This window comes from Ranitomeya variabilis, chromosome 3, assembly GCF_051348905.1.
Source record: "Ranitomeya variabilis isolate aRanVar5 chromosome 3, aRanVar5.hap1, whole genome shotgun sequence".
In the NCBI taxonomy this organism is placed as follows: domain Eukaryota; kingdom Metazoa; phylum Chordata; class Amphibia; order Anura; family Dendrobatidae; genus Ranitomeya; species Ranitomeya variabilis.
The window spans coordinates 441,455,430-441,479,199 of record NC_135234.1 but is presented as its reverse complement, the minus strand read 5'-3'; the positions used below and the strand labels follow the sequence as shown (position 1 = coordinate 441,479,199).

General features: G+C 41.6%; 1 protein-coding gene across 1 annotated transcript in view; it reads left to right on the top strand.

The window, feature by feature from the left end:
• LOC143816267 (uncharacterized) overlaps positions 1-23,770 on the top strand; it is a 657,854-nt gene that overhangs the window by 511,054 nt on the left and 123,030 nt on the right. Inside the window, exon 48 of the mRNA XM_077296442.1 lies at positions 10,044-10,188. Coding sequence (XP_077152557.1) covers positions 10,044-10,188 — 145 coding nt within the window. The remainder of the gene's footprint in view (positions 1-10,043; positions 10,189-23,770) is intronic.

The following is a 23,770-nucleotide window of genomic DNA, read 5'->3' as shown; positions in this document are numbered from 1 at the left end:
TTGTGATCTGGGGTCAGGTGAGGGCTTATTTTTTGCGTGCCAAGCTGGCATTTTTAATGATACCATTTTAGTGCAGATACGTTCTTTACATCGCCCGTTATTGCATTTTAATGCAATGTTGCGGCGACCAAACAAACAATTTTGGCGTTTTGATTTTTTATCTCGCTACGCCATTTAGCGGTCAGGTTAATCCTTTGTTTTTATTGATAGATTGGGCGATTCTGAACGCGGCGATACCAAATATGTGTATGTTTGATTTTTTTTATTGTTTTATTTTGATTGGGGCGAAAGGGGAGTGACTTGAACTTTTATATATTTTTTATTTTTTTTATATTTTTAAATACTTTTTTTAAAAATTTTGACATGCTTCAATAGCCTCCATAGGAGGCTAGAAGCATGCACAACTCGATCGCCTCTGCTACATAGAGGTGAAGCACAGATCACCTCTATGTAGCAGAAATGCAGGTGTACTTTGAACGCCGACCACAGGGTGGCGCTCAAAGCAATCGGCCGTCAATAACCATAGAGATCTCAAGGAGTGATGTCACTGCTCTATAGGCCTCCAGTAACACACTGACAGGAGACAATGGCTCCTGAAGAGGATACTTGAGTTCATTGTCTCGCTTTACAGTCTCGTTGCGTGGGAATTTTCTCACACAGCGTTGCCAATGACATAATGAACTTAAGTGACCTCTCTCCCGGCAGTGGCGGAGGGATATACATCGCGGAGGATTACCCCCGCTTTCAGTTCATCGCAGGGCCTCTGTAGAGCGCTGACATTGCCCAATGTCACTGTTCTACATGGGAGATCGTCTTGGGACACTTGTTATTTACTGGACTACGGCAGAAAGGTAAGTATAGATTGGTTTATTATGGTATTTTTATTACAGGAGAATCGAGGGCTTCGGGACTAGGTGATAGGTAAGTATGTACTCTATGTTATGTGTATGTCCTGTATGTTATATGTTCTGTATGTTTTTTTAACTACTGAACACAGCCATTGTCTGATGGGACTACTTTCCCATCATCGGCAATACTGACACTGTGAGCATTCATTGCCGGATGGGAACAGTAATCCCATCAGACAATGGCTGCCTACACAGACACACACCCACACAGGGACACACGCACAGACACACAGAGACACAGACCTGTGCACACACATACAGGCAGACACCGGCACACACAGGGACACACACACCTGCAAACAGATTCACGTAGACACTGACACTCACACATACATGCACATAGCTCAGCCCACACACTCCCTCCTCCCGATCTGCAGCGTTTCATCTGCAGAAAAACCGCAGATCTTTTTTACATCTGCGGTTTAGCTGCGAATTTGACTGACTCAATGGAAGTCAATGGGTGCAGAAACGCTGCAGATCCGCAAAAAGAATTGACATGCTGCGGAAAAAAACACTGCAAATCTGCTAATTTTTTCTGCAGCATGTGCACAACAAATGTCAATTTCACCTAGACTAACATTGGGTGTGCACTACACTGCGGATTTGATGTGAATCCGTGCGGCCAAAAACGCTGTGGAAACGCATCCAAATCCGCATCGTGTGCACTTTGCCTAAAGATGTAGCAGTATTTTTTCATTTTTTTCAAGGAAATTTACAAAATTTTTTTTTTTTGAGGGACCTATCCAAGTTTGAAGTGACTTTGGGGGTCCTATATATTGGAAAACCTCCAAAAAGTGCTACAATTTTAAAAACAGCATCCCTCCACATATTGAAAACTGCAGTCAAGTAGTTTATTAACTCTTCAGGTGATTTTCAGGAATTAATGCAAGGTGGCATAACAGGAATGAAAAAGTGTATTTTTACCACCTAAATATCGCTAACTTCTTAACAGGTCACTATAGCCGGCAGACTCTAAGGCCGCTATTTGGCCATGAGTTGCCATGATCTCAGGTTGCCGATGAGATTAAAACAGCAGCAACTAAGGGGTTAAACAGATGTGGATGGTGCCAACACTAATCGTGGCTGATACAGCAAGTTGTCAGCTATTGTGTACAGCTGACTGCTACTGGATTGTCACCTGTATGGGGATGTTATTCTCTTATATCTCAGGTCAGTAAAAAGACGTATTGGTGGTCATTAAGGGGTTAAATGACTTGTATTCTGGCATTCAAAGTGGGACTTGTGCCCCCTGTGAGATTTTAAAATATTATTGAAAAAATATTAGGAAAGTTTCATAGAAGTTAAAAAGCATTTCTCTAAAGATATTACAAGTGGTAAAATGTATAGAAAACAAGAAATGCAATGATTTGTGTAAATCTCTTATACCCATATTTTATTCACAAGTGAACATAGAATACATATCAGAAGTGGAATGGTAGACATTGTTTTCCATTTCATTTGAAAAAAAAAAAGTCATTTAGAAATCAATAGCAGCAACACATATTAAAAAAGTTTGACATGGTTAAGAAAATTCTGCAAAATTAAGTGGTAATAACGAAAAACAATTTTCAGTTAAGGCTATTTTCACACTAGCGTCGGGCACTGCACGTCGCAATGCGTCATTGTGGAGAAAAAACGCATCCTGCAAAGTTTTCTACAGGATGCGTTTTTTTCTCCATAGACTTTTATTAGCGACGCAGTGCCACACGTTGCAACCGTTGTGCAACGGTTGCATCGTGTTATGGCGGACCGTCGGCACAAAAAAACTTTACATGTAACGTTTTTTGTGCGTCTAGTCCGCCATTTTCGACCGCGCATGTGCGGCCGAAACTCCGCCCCCTCCTCCCCGGACCTTGCAATGGGGCAGTCGAAGCATCTTAAGATGCCCACGTCAGGCATTTTTTTCACAGTATGCGTCGGTACCAAAACGGAGAGACATTGAAGAAAAGAGACTACCATTCCAGTGGACGGAAGAATAGCTAGAATGGCTCCAGGATGATCAAAGACAGTCTCAAGTTACTTGTGCGTACTGTGACAGTTAGAAGATGCCTGTGTGAAGCTAATCTCTTAGCAAGAGGTCTCTGCAAAGTCTCACTGTTAAAAAAAAAAGAAGACATGTACTGAAGCTGATACAATTTGCCAAAGAACACATCATCTGGCCTAAAGAGAAATGGAGAAACATATTGTGGACTGATGAAAGTAAAATTGTTCTTTTTGGGTCCAACGGCCACAGACAGTTCATCAGATGACCCCCAGACTCTGCATTTAAGCAAGAGTACACTCTGAAGACAGTGAAGCATGGTGGAACAAGCATCATGATATGGGCATGTTTCTGTTACTTTGGTTCTGGATCTATTTACCACATACCAGGGATCATGGACCAGTTTGCATGTATTAAAATATTTGAAGAGGTCATGTTGCCTTATGCTTAAGATGTTACTGGTGAGAGAAAACCGGAGCACCCATTTTTTCTGTGGGTAATCCAGTTTCCTCCCACACCCAAAGACATACTGGTAGGAAATTTAGATGTAAGCACCAATAGGGACAGTAATAATGATGAATGTAAATCAATATGGAATAATGGCAAAATATATAATGGCTTGCAAAAGTGTTCACCGCCTTGCCTTTACCTATTTTGTTACATTACAACCTGTGTTTAACCCCTTCACCCCCAAGGGTGGTTTGCACGTTAATGACCGGGCCAATTTTTACAATTCTGACCACTGTCCCTTTATGAGGTTATAACTCTGGAACGCTTCAACGGATCTTGGCGATTCTGACATTGTTTTCTCGTGACATATTGTACTTCATGATAGTGGTAAAATTTCTTTGATATTACCTGCGTTTATTTGCAGAAAAAATGGAAATTTGGCGAAAATTTTGAAAATTTTGCAATTTTCCAACCTTGAATTTTTATGCCCTTAAATCACAGAGATATGTCATGCAAAATACTTAATAAGTAACATTTCCCACATGCCTACTTTACATCAGCACAATTTTGGAACCAAAATTTTTTTTTGTTAGGGAGTTATAAGGGTTAAAAGTTGACCAGCAATTTCTCATTTTTACAACCATTTTTTTTTAGGGACCACATCTCATTTGAAGTCATTTTGAGGGGTCTATATGATAGAAAATACCCATGTGTGACACCATTCTAAAAACTGCACCCCTCAAGGTGCTCAAAACCATATTCAAGAAGTTTATTAACCCTTCTGGTGCTTCACAGGAATTTTTGGAATGTTTAAATAAAAATGAACATTTAACTTTTTTTCACAAAAAATTTACTTCAGCTCCAATTTGTTTTATTTTACCAAGGGTAACAGGAGAAAATGGACCCCAAAATTTGTTGTACAATTTGTCCTGAGTACGCCGATACCCCATATGTGGGGGTAAACCACTGTTTGGGCGCATGACAGAGCTCGGAAGCGAAGGAGCGCCATTTGACTTTTCAATGCAAAATTGACTGGAATTGAGATGGGACGCCATGTTGCGTTTGGGGAGCCCCTGATGTGCCTAAACATTGAAACCCCCCACAAGTGATACCATTTTGGAAAGTAGACCCCATAAGGAACTTATCTAGAGGTGTGGTGAGCACTTTGACCCACCAAGTACTTCACAGAAGTTTATAATGCAGAACCGTAAAAATAAAAAATCATATTTTTCACAAAAATTATTTTTCGCCCCCAATTTTTTATTTTCCCAAGGGTAAGAGAAGAAATTGGACCCCAAAAGTTGTTGTACAATTTGTCCTGAGTACGCTGATACCCCATATGTGGCGATAAACCACTGTTTGGGCGCATGGGAGAGCTCGGAAGGGAAGTAGCACCGTTTGACTTTTCAATGCAAAATTGACTGGAATTGAGATGGGACGCCATGTTGCGTTTGGGGAGCCCCTGATGTGCCTAAACATTGAAACCCCCCACAAGTGACACCATTTTGGAAAGTAGACCCCCTAAGGAACTTATCTAGAGGTGTGGTGAGCACTTTGACCCACCAAGTACTTCACAGAAGTTTATAATGCAGAACCGTAAAAATAAAAAATCATATTTTTTTCACAAAAATTATTTTTCGCCCCCAATTTTTTATTTTCCCAAGGGTAAGAGAAGAAATTGGACCCCAACAGTTGTTGCACAATTTGTCCTGAGTACGCTGATACCCCATATGTGGCGATAAACCACTGTTTGGGCGCATGGGAGAGCTCGGAAGGGAAGTAGCACCGTTTGACTTTTCAATGCAAAATTGACAGGAATTGAGATGGGACGCCATGTTGCGTTTGGAGAGCCACTGATGTGCCTAAACATTGAAACCCCCCACAAGTGACACCATTTTGGAAAGTAGACCCCCTAAGGAACTTATCTAGATGTGTTTTGAGCGCTTTGACCCACCAAAGGCTTCACAGAAGTTAATAATGCAGAGCCGTAAAAATAAAACAAAAATTTTTTCCCACAAAAATTATTTTTTTAGCCCCCAGTTTTGTATTTTCCCGAGGGTAGCAGGAGAAGTTGGACCCCAAAATCTGTTGTCCAAGTTGTCCTGAATGCGATGATATACCATATGTGGGGAGAACCACTGTTTGGGCGCATGGGAGGGCTCGGAAAGGAAGGAGCGCCATTTGGAATGCAGACTTAGATGGAATGGTCTGCAGGCGTCACATTGCGTTTGCAGAGCCCCTAATGTACCTAAACAGTAGAAACCCCCCACAAGTGATACCATGTTGGAAAGTAGACCCCCTAAGGAACTTATCTAGATGTGTGATGAGCGCTTTGACCCACCAAGGGCTTCACAGAAGTTTATAATGCAGAGCCGTAAAAATAAAACAAAAATTTTTTCCCACAAAAATTATTTTTCAGCCCCCAGTTTTGTATTTTCCCGAGGGTAACAGGAGAAATTGGACCCCAAAAGTTGTTGTCCAATTTGTCCTGAGTGCGCTGATACCCCATATGTGGGGGGAAACCACCGTTTGGACGCATGGAAGGGCTCGGAAGTGAAGGAGCGCCATTTGGAATGCAGACTTAGATGGAATGGTCTGCAGGCGTCACATTGCGTTTGCAGAGCCCCTAATGTACCTAAACAGTAGAAACCCCCCACAAGTGACACCATGTTGGAAAGTAGACCCCCTAAGGAACTTATCTAGATGTGTGGTGAGCGCTTTGACCCACCAAGGGCTTCACAGAAGTTTATAATGCAGAGCCGTAAAAATAAAACAAACATTTTTTCCCACAAAAATTATTTTTCAGCCCCCAGTTTTGTATTTTCCCGAGGGTAACAAGAGAAATTGGACCCCAAAAGTTGTTGTCCAATTTGTCCTGAGTGCGCTGATACCCCATATGTGGGGGGAAACCACCGTTTGGACGCATGGAAGGGCTCGGAAGTGAAGGAGCGCCATTTGGAATGCAGACTTAGATGGAATGGTCTGCAGGCGTCACATTGCGTTTGCAGAGCCCCTAATGTACTTAAACAGTAGAAATCCCCCACAAGTGACACCATGTTGGAAAGTAGACCCCCTAAGGAACTTATCTAGATGTGTGGTGAGCGCTTTGACCCACCAAGGGCTTCACAGAAGTTAATAATGCAGAGCCGTAAAAATACAACAAAAATTTTTTCCCACAAAAATTATTTTTTTAGCCCCCAGTTTTGTATTTTCCCGAGGGTAGCAGGAGAAATTGGACCCCAAAATCTGTTGTCCAAGTTGTCCTGAATGCGATGATATACCATATGTGGGGAGAACCACTGTTTGGGCGCATGGGAGGGCTCGGAAAGGAAGGAGCGCCATTTGGAATGCAGACTTAGATGGAATGGTCTGCAGGCGTCACATTGCGTTTGCAGAGCCCCTAATGTACCTAAACAGTAGAAACCCCCCACAAGTGACACCATGTTGGAAAGTAGACCCCCTAAGGAACTTATCTAGATGTGTGATGAGCGCTTTGACCCACCAAGGGCTTCACAGAAGTTTATAATGCAGAGCCGTAAAAATAAAACAAAAATTTTTTCCCACAAAAATTATTTTTCAGCCCCCAGTTTTGTATTTTCCCGAGGGTAACAGGAGAAATTGGACCCTAAAAGTTGTTGTCCAATTTGTCCTGAGTGCGCTGATACCCCATATGTGGGGGGAACCACCGTTTGGATGCATGGGAGGGCTCGGAAGGGAAGGAGCGCCATTTGGAATGCAGACTTAGATGGAATGGTCTGCAGGCGTCACATTGCGTTTGCAGAGCCCCTAATGTACCTAAACAGTAGAAGCCCCGCACAAGTGACCCCATTTTGGAAACTAGACCCCCCAAGGAACTTATCTAGATGTGTTGTAAGAACTTTGAACCCCCAAGTGTTTCACTACAGTTTATAACGCAGAGCCGTGAAAATAAAAAATCCTTTTTTTTCCCACAAAAATTATTTTTTAGCCCCCAGTTTTGTATTTTCCTAGGGGTAACAGGAGAAATTGGACCCCAAAGGTTGTTGTTCTATTTGTCCTGAGTACGCTGATACCCCATATGTTGGGGTAAACCCCTGTTTGGGCACACGGGAGAGCTCGGAAGGGAAGGAGCACTGTTTTACTTTTTCAACGCAGAATTGGCTGGAATTGAGATCGGACGCCATGTCGCGTTTGGAGAGCCCCTGATGTGCCGAAACAGTGGAAACCCCCCAATTATAACTGAAACCCTAATCCAAACACACCCCTAACCCTAATCTCAACTGTAACCCTAACCACACCCCTAACCCTGACACACCCCTAACTCTAATCCCAACCCTATTCCCAACCGTAAATGTAATCTAAACCCTAACCGTAACTTTAGCCCCAACCCTAACCCTAACTTTAGCCCCAACCCTAACTGTAGCCTTAACCCTAGCCCCAACCCTAGCCCTAACCCTAGCCCTAATGGGAAAATGGAAATAAATACTTTTTTTTTATTTTTCCCTAACTAAGGGGGTGATGAAGGGGGGTTTGATTTACTTTTATAGCGGGTTTTTTAGCGGATTTTTATGATTGGCAGCCGTCACACACTGAAAGACGCTTTTTATTGCAAAAAATATTTTTTGCGTTACCACATTTTGAGAGCTATAAATTTTCCATATTTTGGTCCACAGAGTCATGTGAGGTCTTGTTTTTTGCGGGACGAGTTGACGTTTTTATTGGTAACATTTTTGGGCACGTCACATTTTTTGATCGCTTTTTATTCCGATTTTTGTGAGGCAGAATGACCAAAAACCAGCTATTCATGAATTTCTTTTGGGGGAGGCGTTTATACCGTTCCGCGTTTGGTAAAATTGATAAAGCAGTTTTATTCTTCGGGTCAGTACGATTACAGCGATATCTCATTTATATTATTTTTTTTATGTTTTGGCGCTTTTATACGATAAAAACTATTTTATGGAAAAAATAATTATTTTTGCATCGCTTTATTCTCAGGACTATAACTTTTTTATTTTTCTGCTGATGATGCTGTATGGTGGCTCGTTATTTGCGGGATAAGATGACGCTTTCAGCGGTACCATGGTTATTTATATCTGTCTTTTTGATCGCGTGTTATTCCACTTTTTGTTCGGCGGTATGATAATAAAGCGTTGTTTTTTGCCTCTTTTTTTTTTTTTTTTTACGGTGTTTACTGAAGGGGTTAACGAGTGGGCCAGTTTTATAGGTCGGGTCGTTACGGACGCGGCGACACTAAATATGTGTACTTTTATTGTTTTGTTTTTTTTATATTTAGGTAAAGAAATGTATTTATGGGAATAATATATTTTTTTTTTTTTCATTATTTTGGAATATTTTTTTTTATTTTTTTTTACACATTTGGAAATTTTTTTTTTAACTTTTTTACTTTGCCCCAGGGGGGGACAATACAGATCGGTGATCTGCCAGTTTGCATAGCACTCTGACAGCTCACCGATCTGATTGAAGTGCAGGCTGCTTCACAGTGCCTGCTCTGAGCAGGCTTCTGTGAAGCCACCTCCCTCCCTGCAGGACCCGGATCCGCGGCCATCTTGGATCCGGGTCTGGAGCAGGCAGGGAGGGAGGTAAGACCCTCGCAGCAACGCGATCACATCGCGTTGCTGCGGGGGGCTCAGGGAAGCCCGCAGGGAGCCCTCTCCCTGCGCGATGCTTCCCTGCATCGCCGGCACATCGCGATCATGTTTGATCGCGGTGTGCCGGGGGTTAATGTGCCGGGGGCGGTCCGTGATCGCTCCTGGCACATAGTGCCGGATGTCAGCTGCGATATGCAGCTGACACCCGGCCGCGATCGGCCGCGCTCCCCCCATGAGCGCGGCCGATCGGCTATGACGTACTATCCCGTCAAGGGTCAGATAGGCCCAGGTCACCTCGACGGGATAGTACGTCAAAGGTCACAGAGGGGTTAAATATATTTGTAATCCGATTTGTATGTGATGCATGAGCACTAAATAGTCTAAGTTGGTGAAGTAAAATGAGAAAAATATAGGCATAAATTAAAAAAATGTAAGGCTCATTTTGAGTTTGCCACAATAAAAAGGAAACAAAAGGTTCACAGTTGTAGGCATCTTCTTTACAAGAACTGATGCAAACCTTCAAAAAATCCTGTGAGATTCAGATTGTGAGGTAGCAAAACATGAAAAACGCCAAGGGGGTGAATACTTTCGCAAGCCACTGTGAGTAAAATAAATAGAATAAAAAATAAGATTTCTGCAAACATAACTGAAATCTTCATGTTGCAGCTGTTAACATGCAGCTGCTTCATCAGGAGAATCTGGTATTGGCTTGTCGCAGCTGTCATTAGAACATAGACCTGGGAAGAGATGGAAACTCTGAAAAAACAGTGCAAATTTTTAAAATAGTGTTAACTTAAAAAAATATAACATTAATTTAACGTTTTTTACAGTCTTTCAGTATTTCTAACTGTAAATATGGTTAGGATTATAAGTATGGTTAAATTTACATGCAATTGTTATGTAAAAAACACAAAAAATGTAAAATTATAAAATAGTATAGTTATATAATAATTATATTGTTTTATTCTTTCATTAAAATACAACGTAAAATTTATAGCGCAGATCAAGCTTAAGTATTGTAGTATTTCATGGGCTTCTGAATAAAATCTGATTTTCTCAATTGGATGTTTTATAGGTACCAAAAATTAACTTTTATATGTTTTTATTGCTTTACAGAATTTCTTGTCATCAACTCGCTAAGAATTCCTATACCATCTGCTGATGTTGATCCTACACAGTATTACAGCTGGTTAATTGACCAGATGCCAACAGAAGTCTCAAATTTGCCAAGGAAGACTGTAGGAGCCCTTGCTGGCACAAAGTATGTTACACTACGTATGTGTATGTATATCTGTTTAATGTCACGATATAGTCTTAATAGGATCATGGTAAAGAATGTTACTCTGACAGAGATTAAAGCAAACATGTTTTTTCTTAAAATGATCAATGGTATCAGATCTCTGAGTGTGTCCAGCAGTAGCATTAACCATGTTAATGCTTTCAACAATTTGCCCCTATGGGAATGTATCAAATGGTGTAGTCTTTGAATCAAACGTTGGTTTCTGTTGATCCTGTGGCTGGTTGTCTTTCCTTGGACATCTGTTGATAAACTCTCACCATACTGTATAGTTATGGAAAAAGTTTTGAGACGGACACAAATTTAGTTTTTTTACAAAGTTTTCTGCTTCAGTGTTTTTCGATCTTTTAGTCAGATGTTTCTATGGTGTAATAAAGTACAATTATGAGCATTTCATAACTTTTTAAACTTTGATTGACAAATATATCAAGTTTATGCTAAGACTCAATGTTAACAGAGTTGATGTTGACCCTTATTTTTGATGAGTTCTGCAATTCTTCCTAGAATGCTGGATGTCATCTTCTGGGCCAAATCCTAAGTGATGATAAATAGTGATGAGCAAGTACACTGGTTGCTTGGGTTTTCCCGAGCACGCTCGGGTCGTCTCCGAGTATTTGTGAGATTTAGTTTTTGTTGACGCAGCTGCATGATTTACGGGTGCCAGACAGCTTGAATACATGTGGGGATTCCCTAGCAACCAGGCAACCCCTACATGTACTCAGGCTGGCTAGCAGTCGTAAATCATGCAGCTGCATGGACAAAAACTAAATCTCCGAGCACCCACAAACACTCAGAGACCACCCGAGCATGCTCGGGAAAACCCAAACAATTAGTATACTTGCTCATCACTAGTAAACAGTGCTTTGAGTTTATCACAATTTCTGTGTTATCACAGAAATCACAGATGTTCAATGAGGTAAAGAAGTGGAATTTTCGTGTCCGTGGACTCAATATTTTAATGTTTTTGTTAACCAATCCACTTTATTACTTTTGACTTGTGACATGGTGCTTCATCATGCTCGAAAAAAAAAACATTTTTCCTTACTTTATTGCTCCTAGATCATTGAGAGAAATTGCTCTTGGAGGATGTTTAGATACTATTCTTTATTCATAGCAGTGTTCCCAGGTTGAAAAACAACCTCAGATATTAATGGTCTCTGGATGCTTTACTATCAGCATGACACAGAAGTTATGTTAGTCCTCACCTTTTCTTCTCTAGAGAAAATCATTGTTCTAGATGTTCCAAACAGACTAAACTGGGCTTCATCAGAGATAATAATTTTACCCCAGTCCTTTGCAGCCACATTTCCAGTACATTTTCCTGAATTTGTCAGTATATACTTGATGTTTTTCTTAACCCCTTCATGCCATAGCCAGTTTCCTTTTTTCTCATTTTCATCTTTTCCTCCCCATCTTCCAAAAGCCATAACTTTTTTATATTTCCTTCAGTATAGCCACAGTCTTGCGGGATGAGTTGTTCTTTTGATTGCGTCGTTGATTTTACCATATAGATTCTACCACAATAGTTTTTTGGATTTTTTATTTACTATGTTCACTATATGCTAAACCTGATCTGACAGTTTGATTCCACAGATCAGTACTAGTGCGCAAATACTAAAGATGTTTAGTTTTACTTTTTATTTAAATGGGGAAAAAAAAATCTAAAATTTGTATAAAAAAAGTTTTTGTGTTTGTCGCCATTTTCCGAGACCTGTAGGGTTTCCATATTTTCAAGATTACCGTTTGATTGCTCATTGCTAACATTATTTTATTGATACCATTTTGGGCTAAATATGTTTTGGTCACCTCTTATCGCGTTTCATTGCAATGTTGCCGCATCCAAAAAAAACGTAATTCTGGTATTTAGAATTTTTTCTCATTACGCTATTTACCAATCAGATTAATTTATTTTATATTTTGATGGATCGAACATTTCTGAACTCAGCGATACCATGTTGTATGTCTGCTAACATTAAATCTATGGGTTAGCAATGGAGAGGTATCTATCAGACACCCCCATTACTTGCCTGTAGTCAAAAGTAGTATAGACACACGCAGGGAAAAATCCTTTAATTGAAAAAATCACAAAATGCCCTCTTTTTCCCATTTATTAACATAAAAATAAAAACAAAAAAATCAAAGCAATCCTCACCTGTACACCGATGATCCATAATTCTGATGTGCCACAAGGAGCCGCAAATCTGGTTGTATTGCTGAATGGTGATATCAGTAATGTGACCACTGAGCATGGCAGCCAAACCACACTGAGCTGAGCTTGAGAACTCAGCTGTGTGTGATTAAGGTTATGGATTATCAGCAGACAGGTGAGGATTACTTTGATATTTTTTTATGTTAATAAATGGGTAAAACAGGGGATTTGTCCGAAAGTGTTTTGTTCAATTGAATAATTTTTTTTTCTATGTGTGTGTCTTTATTCATGTTAACTATGGGGTTAGTAATGGAGGCGTCTGATTGACACCTTTCCATTACTTTCCCCTGGGCGTGATGTTGGTTGACATTACAAAGCTGACATTAACCCCAAAATATTATCCTGCTTGCCAACGCACCAGGGCAAGAGGGAAGAGCCAGGCAAAGAGCCAGCATTGGCCCATCTAATAGATGCGCATTTTCTGGTGTAGCTGCTATTTTTACGCTGGGGAGGGCCAGATATCCATGGGCCTTCCCAGCCTGAGAATACCAGCTCCTAGCTGTCTGCTTTAGCTTGGCTGGTTATCAAAAAATGGGGGGACCCCACACCTTTTTTTTAAATTATTTAAATAGTTTAAAAAAAAATGGCATGTGGGAACCTCTATTTTTCATAACTAGCCAAGATTAAGCTGACAACTGAGGGCCTCAGCCCGCAGCTGTCGGCTTTACCTGTGCTTGTTATCAAAAAAGAGGGGACCCCAAGCTGTTTTTTAATTTATTTTTTACACAGTGCACCAGCCAATCACAGCACAGCTGACAAAATACACAGTGAATAGACAAAAGAGAAATCTAAATAAAATCAATATTAACTTGCCTTCAAACAGCAATAAACCATCAATTCTTCTAGGAACAGTTTCTGAAGGAACTTAGCAAGGAGGGTGGACAACCTGGAGAGCAGACCACAAATCTATGGATTTAGGATTGTGTAGATGCTTCTGAATTTTCATGTGTTTCCAGAAAGAATTGATGTTGAGATCAGTTCTCTATGAGGGCCATATCATGACTTCCAGGACTACGTGTACTTCTGTACACTGAAAACAGCACAGGATTGAAAAAATAAATGTTACCTGTGGATGTGATTTCGCCTCTCAAACTGAAGTGACTCCACCTTAGGGGTGAGGAGCAACAGCGTGGAGTCACTTAAGTTTGCCAGCCGAGATTACATCCACAGGTAGCATGTATTTTTTCGATCCTGTGGTGTTGTTGGCATTAATGCTTAGAATTGATTAATATTCCTTAATCACTCTCATTTGGAATTTAGTGGTTGTTTGATGAACTAGGATATATGAGTATTGCATAGAGGGGTTCCCTCTGAAGCAATCATCTAGACTTACAACACTGACTGCATCAGTTGCAAATATATTTTAAGCAACATACACATGCTTTGAGCTATGTAATACATTAATATTTAAACTTGGAATGCTGATAGTACAATAATATTAAAAAGGTACTCAGTGTAGCCCTATATGAGAAAATATGTAAATTACGGTAATATCATGAAATGTTGAGGGTATCACATTTTGCTGCATTGGTGTACTTTGAACATTGTTCAGTTGTTATTAATGTTGGACACTTATGAGAATTATTATTAACCAACAAACAAATTCTATCAAAGCATGTGATTATGTTGCTGTGTATACTTCGTTATTTAGTCTCCAGTGTTTATGTATATAAAGTTTTTGAATATCTAGGCTATATTTAATGATTAATTACATCTCTTCAATTCTAACTTTGTAACATTCAACATTTAGCTGTTCTCTCCTTCTGTCTGGTTGAGGCATCTTTTTAGAGTATTTGTGTATGTTTTTATGTTGAGACAATAAAGCATTGATTTTTAGTATTACTGACTCGGACCAGAGCATGTGGCTGCATAGAAATACATGCAGCCGCACGCTCTGGTCCCGAGTGCCGGCGGCAGTGCCGGGTATTGATGCGAGAGGCTCACGCGAGTTTCTCGCATCACATTCACATGTGTGACCCGGGCCTAAATAACACTTCTTGTGTACGACATAATCTGTGTGGTTTCAGCTGTGATGGAGTGTTGAGAGGGTAAAGAGAGTTGTTGGGTAGTATGTTTATCTTGTTATAAATAAACTAGTAACACTTCTAATTTTGAACTTCTTACCTTGCATAGTACTATATACAGTACATATGTGTATAGATCTATGCATATCTACGTATATATATATATATAACGATCTATCCAGTGACGGACTGGGATGCCAAGGGCCCACCACAGTGCCCATATAGTGGGGTTGGGAGCCCTGATCTGCACAGGGGCCCGCTGGGGGTTTCCCCTGTTACCCTATGGGCCAGTCCGAGCCTGTATCTATCTATATGTAGATATCTCTCACTGTTTCTCGCACCAGTTTTACAGAGATATGAAAATAAGTTTTTTATTATTATTATTATTATTTATTTATTTATATAGCACCATTAATTCCAAGTTAAAAGCCTCAAGTGTCGCATTCTTTTAATATGCTTTTGTTATTATTTTCTCTTGCACAATGTGTTTTTTAGTGTCCTACAAATTGTGTTTGTAAGATCCCCATCATGCCACAGCAGCTATGGTGATGAGCATTTCTTGTACATATTGTTTCTGTGGCTGATAGCATCTCAAGAGAAATAAATCCATTTGTACTTATCCTTTCGGAGTGATGCATGGCTGGATGAGCATTACATTGGTTTCAAGATTCAATAATAGGCAGAGCAGACACAAGGCAGCATGTTTACTTTAAAGCTGTGTCATGGAGGTGAACATCAACTCACAGCACTTACTTTAGCAGAGATGAGCATTAGATACTTGTGAATATACCTTGATAAAAAAAAATCTTGTTTTGCTATTACGTGGAGATTGAGGGTATGGGATTCATTCTGCGCAATCTTCTAGCAGTAAAGTGTATTCTCTTATCTCCCCACGCTTCATGTGATGCTAAAGAAACCAGATGTAAATAAATTCTACATAAAACCAGTGAATATGCACTTAAGGTTTGAGTTGGTCTCTTTTCTCAAGTTTCCATTAAATTGTTTTTAATGATCTCTGCTCTTATTTATGTTTTCAAAAAAGTAGATCGATTGCATAGGGATTATCACCATTTCTAGAGTTTTAATTACTAAATTAGTTTTTTTTTAAAAAAATTAAAAGATAATAGAAAGTAATGTATCATTGCCTAACTATATTGATATATAGTTACAGGAATCTGGCTAAAATATAGGCAACAATACTATGAAGAAGTGACCATGGCTGACATTTCCTGTTATCACCTTTGGACAATCTGTAAAAAAAATAAACAGTAATATTTGCACATATGAAACAGACATTTTAATAAAATTGTGGGAAAATGTAATGCCAACAATGTGCGTGTGTTAGCACCATGCCAAATCCCTGCTCTGACAGGCAGGGTCTCCGGGTTGTCACTTCACTCACACATGCTGCAGTCGGTTTCCCCCTTCCTCATGCTCTGCATGCTCCCAGCAGAGCTTCCAGCCATGTTTATAGTGTGAGCGTGCTCCTGCCCTCTTAAAGGGCCAGCGAGTGCACTTGCTGTTTCCTCCTCAGCCAATAGCTGAGAGGCATTATGTATACATTGCTTCCTCACTACTGGTGAGGTGCCTGAGCAACCTTCCTGTTTGCTGTCTATGTTCTGTTAGGTTGCATACCAGTCCCTGCTGCACTCTGGTCCAAATCCCTGCCTGCTGCACTCTGTTGCAAACCTTGCCTGCTGCACTCTGTTGCAAACCCTGCCTGCTGCACTCTGTTGCAAACCCTGCCTGCTGCACTCTGGTGCCAATCCTGCGTGCTGCACTCTGGTGCAAATCCTGCCTGCTGCACTCTGGTGCAAACACCCTGTGCACAAATTATAAATAATATAAGAGCAGCAGTGGATGTTCTAAGCTAGTCACAAGTAAGTGAATTGGCCACAAAACACATTTTTCCATTTTAGGGTGTCCAACATAAATGGATTCCCAAACACCACCATTCTATAATGTGCAGAAGTATAACAAATAAGATGAGCCAATAGAAGAATGCAAGAATGTCTTAAATGATCCTAATCCTCAATATATCAAAGGGCTTATGGAGTGAGTATATTAAATGGTTCCATACAATGAACAAAAGGACAATGGACTAGTAGTAAAATACAATATTATAGTGTATTAGATTATTAGAGGCTAATAAAATAGGATAAAGTGCAAATATATAGCTAAGGGCTTATGTAGATTTTCCAAGTGCAATCCAGCAAAACATCAGATTGCACTCAAACCAATATTAGTCTGATTTTTTTCCTCGGACAGAGCCGGTTCAAAGAAAAAATTGCAGCATGCCAGAGTATTCTGCCACCGATATACGTGGATGAGATGTGTCTGAGGGATGTGATCACAGATCGCTATATAAACAATGGCGGACAGCGTTACTCACTAACTGTGCTCCTAGTCCTTATCAGCTGTGCGTGGTGATCCGGAAGGATGATGCAGTGATACATTCAACAGGTTTTATTTACAGTACCTTGGTGAGATGAGGACTGTAGGTTAGAGGTATTACAGGATCACCAGATAGAGATAATAGAAGCTTCAGGTTAGAGGTAACAAGAGAATCCTTTCTCCAGCTCTGCAGCACATGTGAAATCTAAGATGGCACAGAGTACAAAACAGGAAAAGAAGGAAGAAGATAGGAGGAACTAAAGACAGAAAGGCATTGTGGGAAAGTTCCTTAAGGAATATTACAGTGTGATACAGCAATGGCCAGTAGATGGCAGCAAAGTATAACAAATACAATAAACGATAGAACTAGGTATATTACCATTACATAAATGTCCATGTATGACTGAAAGTCTATCAGAATAAACTGAACAGCACACTCCCCGTCTGAAATCCTTGGATTTCACTATACCATAAGTCTCGAATTGGGAGTGTTAACCAGAAGTGCATGGAGGGATACCTCAACCTGTAAGATAAAAACAATGCATGCAATGCAACAATAACATATTGTATAACAAAATAGACAAATGTCTATATCGAGTTCCTGAAGTAATCCAACGGATAACCCATCTTCGGATTGGAGAAGCCGCGCTAGGCCAAACTGTCTCCAACCCATTTGTAATCCAAAGGTTGAAGTTCCTTGTGAAAAAACATTCTGCGGCACATTGCGTATCACAATGAGTTCACTCAGAGCAATGTCTTCTGCAGAGAGAGGCTTATGGCAGATATGCCAACCGTGACAATCAGTGTTACTGTCCTTATTGCGATAGCATTGTACAACGTGTACTAACCTTGCAATGGCACGAACCAGTCTCATCCATCTTGAGAAGCGATCAAAACGCCGACAGTCCAAGCCAACCTTCTCCTTGGATTTGGTGATGAAGGTGCTGACATCAGGACGGATCTCTGGGTCGACATCTGGATCCTGAAGGCTGAAGCTGTCTTCAACGGCAGTCTCTTCGCACTGTTCGTGAAGGAACTCTGGTCCTGTCAACCAAGAAGAGCTTGCGAAGGCACCAATAGACACTGGTCTAGTAGCAAGGTCCGCAGGGTTAAGATGGGATGGGACGTGCTGCCATTGCTGGGGTTTGGAGGATTTCCTGATTCTTTCCACTCGGTTTCTGACATAGACGTAGAAGCGTTTCGTCTGGTTGTATATGTAGCCCAGAACTACCTTACTGTCTGTGTAGAATTTTGTGTCATCCACGTGAATAGCTAGTTCACTCTGTATGAAGTCTGCAATCTCTATGGCTAGTACAGCCCCGCAGAGCTCAAGTCTGGGTATGGTGTGCTCGGGTTTAGGAGCCAGTTTAGCCTTTCCAAACAGAAATCCAACATGGGCTTCATTATTAGAGTCTACAACCTTCAAGTAAGCGACAGCGGCAATAGCTTCAGTGGAGGCATCAGCGAATACATGAATCTCTTTCCTTTGACTCGTAGTTAGGGATGCCGGAGTGTAACAACGTGGTATGTGGATCTTATCCAAGGCGCAAAGAGATTCTCTCCACGACTTCCACCTTAGTTGTTTGTCCGCAGGGAGTGGTATATCCCAGTCCTTAATGCACTCTGAGAGTTGTCTCAGCAGGAGCTTGCCTTGTATAGTCAGGGGTGCGACAAACCCAAGTGGATCATATAGACTGTTCACCACTGACAGAACCCCACGCTTAGTAAATGGTTTTTCTGCACCATTAACCTGAAAGCTGAAGGAGTCCTTTAGCAAATTCCACCTCAGGCCTAGGCTTCTCTGTACTGGTGGATTGTCTGAGCCTAGGTTCAAGTCCCTAAATTCTGCGGCATGATCATTAGGGTGAAAGGCCTTCATGACAACAGCACTATTGGAGGCAATTTTATGCAATCTTAAATGAGCTTTAGAAAGCATACCTTGTGTCCATTTGAGCAGATCTATGGCTTCCTCCGCTGTAGGCAGGGATTTAAGGCCGTCGTCCACGTAGAAGTCCTTTTCAACGAACTGTTGGGCATCCTTCCCGAACTCTGCGGCGCCATCGGAGGCGGTCCTACGTAGGCCATATGTAGCGACTGCAGGAGAGGGACTGTTTCCGAAAACGTGCACCTTCATGCGGTATTCAATCATTTCCTTGTTGGTGTCGTTGTCTCGGTGCCATAGAAAACGGAGATAATTTCTGTGATCTTGTTGCACGATGAAACAATGGAACATTTGTTCGATGTCAGCGGTAATGGCGACAGGTTCCTTTCTGAATCTCATGAGCACTCCCACCAGGTTATTAGTCCGGTTCGGACCAGTGAGGAGAACGTCATTCAGAGATACGCCATCATGTTTGGCGCTAGAATCGAACACCACTCTGATTTGTTTCGGCTTTCTTGGATGATACACTCCAAAGGAAGGTAGATACCAGCATTCTTCATCAGCTTGCAATGGTGGAGCTGGCTCTGTGTGATCATTGCGAAATATCTTGTCCATAAAAGCTATGAAATGTTCCTTCATTTCAGGCTTGTTCTTTAATGTTCTCTGCAGTGAGATGAATCTGGATAAGGCCTGTTCTCTATTGTTAGGAAGCCTGGTCCTTGAAGCCTTGAAGGGTAAGGGAGCAACCCAGCGGTCAGATTCATTTTTGAAGAATCCACTGTCCATGATTTTAAGAAACTCCTTGTCTTCTATGGATAAGGCGACTTTGTTATCATCTTTTGTTGTGTGAAACACTGTTCTCCCTAAGTCATCACCGTAGGGAGTGGGGATGATGTCAGGCTCCTGGATGCAATCAGAGAACCTTTCTTTCACTTCGTAGTGATGAAGGCATGGCTTAAAGTGAGTTGCACGACCATTTTGGAGCACATACGTTTTACAGGCGTTGACTTCAGATGTCTTATGACTCCTATCCAGACATACATCGCCCACGAATTACCCAGCCTAGGTCGAGTCTTTGGGCGTATGGAGCATCATCTGGGCCGTTGCATTGTTGGCGTACCTTGTGGACCTTCAGAATGTCCCTTCTGAGTAGGATTAGAATATCAGCATTCATGTCCAGAGGAGGAATTTCATTAGTCAGGTGCCTCAAGTGGCGATGATGAAGTGCGGCTTCCGGAGTGGGGATCTCCTCCCTGTTATCAGGTATCTGGTCACATTCAATTATGGTTGGCAAGGGTATATGCACGTTTCCCTTGATTGAAGAGACTATGTACCCAGAGGCTCTCCTGCCAGAAGTCTCAATACGACCAGAGCAGGTGTTGAGGGTGTATGGAGTCGTTTGTCCCTTTATGTTGAAGATCTCAAAGAATTTGGGCCTTGCTAGAGATCGGTTACTTTGCTCATCTATTATGGCATACATTTTAGAGGCCTTGTCGGGTTGTCCTTCTGGATAGACCTTAACCAGACATACCTTGGCACAGCATTTAGGAACAATCCCTTCTCCACATACCTCAGTACATGAGGAGGAAACAGCAGTTGCAGTTGGGTCAGGGACCTGTGGCTCCCCGCCATGCTTTGGAGCAGGATTGGATGCTGCAGAAGGTTGTGAGTTGTGTGGAGCTGGCGTGGGATGCATGGCTGTGATGTGTTTATCACTGCTACATTCAGTGCACTTAATGACGGCCTTACAGTCCTTAGCGAGGTGGTCTGAGGAGGTGCAACACTTATAACATATCCCTAGCTCCTTGAGGGTGTCTTTACGCTCCTGCAGAGTTCTTGCTCTGAATCCACGGCATTCTTTGAGTGGGTGAGGCCTTTTGTGGATAGGGCACATACGGTTACTGTCCCTGACTTTAGGAGCAACATTATTTGTTTTAGTGAAGGCAGGTGTAGTAAGTGGAACGTCAGTCTTTCTCACAGATACTGTGTTCCTTGAATCTCTACGTTTGGCAATGTTATCATACCTTGTAGATGATGATGATGCTGGTGAAGTAGGCTCAGTGAAGTCGAAGCTGGGATCATTCTTCTTCCGAGCTTGGTCACTGATGAACCTGGAAAAAAGTGAAAAGGGGGGAAAGGACACATCATACTGCCTTTTATACCATGAGCCGTGGTCTGCCCATTTATCCTGCATGCCGTGTGGCAACTTGGACACTATTGGATTAACGCCATGAGCAGTATCTAGGTAGCTCAGTCCTGAAAGACGTGGGTCTAATTTTGCCAATTCTATTTCTTTTAGCAGGTCGCTCAATTCTTGAAGTTTTCTATTGTCCTTGTTAGTTATCTTTGAGAAGGTTTGCAGTCTTTTAAATAAGGAACTTTCTATTGCTTCTGAGCTGCCATAGGTTTGTTCCAGTCTCTCCCAGGCTGCAATAAGACCTGCATCTGAATAGTCCACATGAACTGCCCTTATTGTCTTTATGCGCTCTGCTGATTCAGGGCCTAACCAGTTAACAAGCAAATCCAGTTGTTCCTTGCCGGTGAGATTAAGGTCTTGGATCACTGCTTGAAAGGTGGATTTCCAGGCTCTATAATTCTCAGCACGATCATCAAACTTTGAGAGACTAATGTTTATTAACTCCCAGCGAATCATGTATCTGGCGAAGTCAGACATGTCCGATCTCCCGGTCATTGTTTCAGGATGAACTTGTGGTATCCGTAGGGGATGTAAGTTCTCTGGCTTATATGACTGCGACAAATCAGGACGAAATGATGCGGCATAAGGGTTAAACTGCAGTTTAGTCTCTAAAGGTTCTGTTGGCTGTTGCCTAAATTGTGGGTTAGTGCTAGAAGTTACCTTGTCGGCAGTAGGTGGCGACATTTCTTGACTTGCGGGCACATCCGTGTTAGAAACTGGAGGTGGCGCTGGTGCAGATGTTGAATGTCTTAGCACGTAGTCAGTGGTGCGATCAGCTGCGTCCTCCATTTCTTCTGGAATAAGACAGTCAGAATTATCATCTTGTCCCAGTGCTTGTTCAAGGACCTTCAGTTTAGCAAGGGCTGTTGCTTCTTCCCTTTCTGCTTGGAGTATTTTTAATTTCCTTTGAGCTTCTACTTCCACTTCAGCCTCCCTCTTAGCAAAGGAGCTTTTTACTCTAGCTTCTTCTGCAGCCGCACGGATCTCCAGTAGCTTGTTGGACAATGTTGACTTCCTGGAGTGAGATGATCTGGAAGACCGAGCTGTGATTTTGGTCGATGTTGTGCGATGTGACCTAACCTCTTGGAGGTGAGCGATGCGGAGTTCTGCTTTATCCTGAGCATCTCGGACTAATGAGGTATTTTCTTGGAGAAGAGTTTCCCTTTCAGTTAGTTCTGCTGGGGCATCTTCCATGTCACAGTTACTCAGGAATGTGATGTACTTTACAGACAGTCTCTGGTAGCCATCATAGGTGGCAGATAAACTCTTCAATGTGGCGGTTAAACCTGCGGCGTCACTGTGATAGCGTGGAAGAGCTGCTAAATAGTGATCAACTCTGCCCCATAAATGTTCTAGGTTATCATGGAACTCGTCTCTAGTAGTCTCAAAGTTCTCTCTGGCCTTTTGTGTCGGCTTGGTTACACGTCTGGGTCGTACGTCCTGCTCTGTAGTAAGTGTGGACTCTGCTCCTGCAGCATCTATGGTGTGGGGAACCTGATGTGCTTCACTTGCAGATGGGTCCACGGTGCCCTTTGTGGACATGTTTTAGCTAAGATGGTGGACGGTTAAGACTTGCTAGCAGACAATGCATATGCACACAGACACTGTAGACTTAGGTCTCTTGTTACTATTCTGCCTCCGATATACGTGGATGAGATGTGTCTGAGGGATGTGATCACAGATCGCTATATAAACAATGGCGGACAGCGATACTCACTAACTGTGCTCATAGTCCTTATCAGCTGTGCGTGGTGATCCGGAAGGATGATGCAGTGATACATTCAACAGGTTTTATTTACAGTACCTTGGTGAGATGAGGACTGTAGGTTAGAGGTATTACAGGATCACCAGATAGAGATAATAGAAGCTTCAGGTTAGAGGTAACAAGAGAATCCTTTCTCCAGCTCTGCAGCACATGTGAGATCTAAGATGGCACAGAGTACAAAACAGGAAAAGAAGGAAGAAGATAGGAGGAACTAAAGACAGAAAGGCATTGTGGGAAAGTTCCTTAAGGAATATTACAGTGTGATACAGCAATGGCCAGTAGATGGCAGCAAAGTATAACAAATACAATAAACGATAGAACTAGGTATATTACCATTACATAAATGTCCATGTATGACTGAAAGTCTATCAGAATAAACTGAACAGCACACAGAGTGTGATCCAATATTCGGATGGCACTTGGCCAAGCAAGTCAATGAGCCTGTGGATACGATCAGGCTGCACTCCATTGACATCTGAGTGCAGTCCATTTTCCATGGACTGACACAATGGAGAGGATAGATGCATTTTTTTTCTCCATCTTCTCATCAGAGAGAATTGGATCACCCTATGATCACACTATGATCAAACTCTGATCAGAGTGTGATTTGTTTAATTGGCCTGATTCTCTCAAGTGAGAGAATATACTCTTGTGTGGCCCTAGCCTAATGATTAAAGATGAGTGAGTTGCTGGACTCTCGTTTAATATCCTCTTCAGCAGGTCGTGGCTGCCAGATGGGAGCCCTGAGATCTGGTTCTGAGCTGCCGGAAATTCCATCACTTGTTTTGATTTGTAGATTAGGTGCAATGATGTCACTTCGGGCCTACAAATTAGTAGATGTGCGAGTGATTCCAGTAAGGCCTGGAGGCTATAGAAGCATGGCAAAAGTAAAAAAAAAAGTAAAAAAAAATGTGAGAAAAATAAAAAAAATATTAAAGTTTAAATCACCCCCCTTTCGCCCCAATCAAAATAAATCAATAAAAAAAAAAATCAAACCTACACATATTTGGTATTGCCGCGTTCAGAATCGCCAGATCTATCAATAAAAAAAAAGCATTAACCTGATCGCTAAACG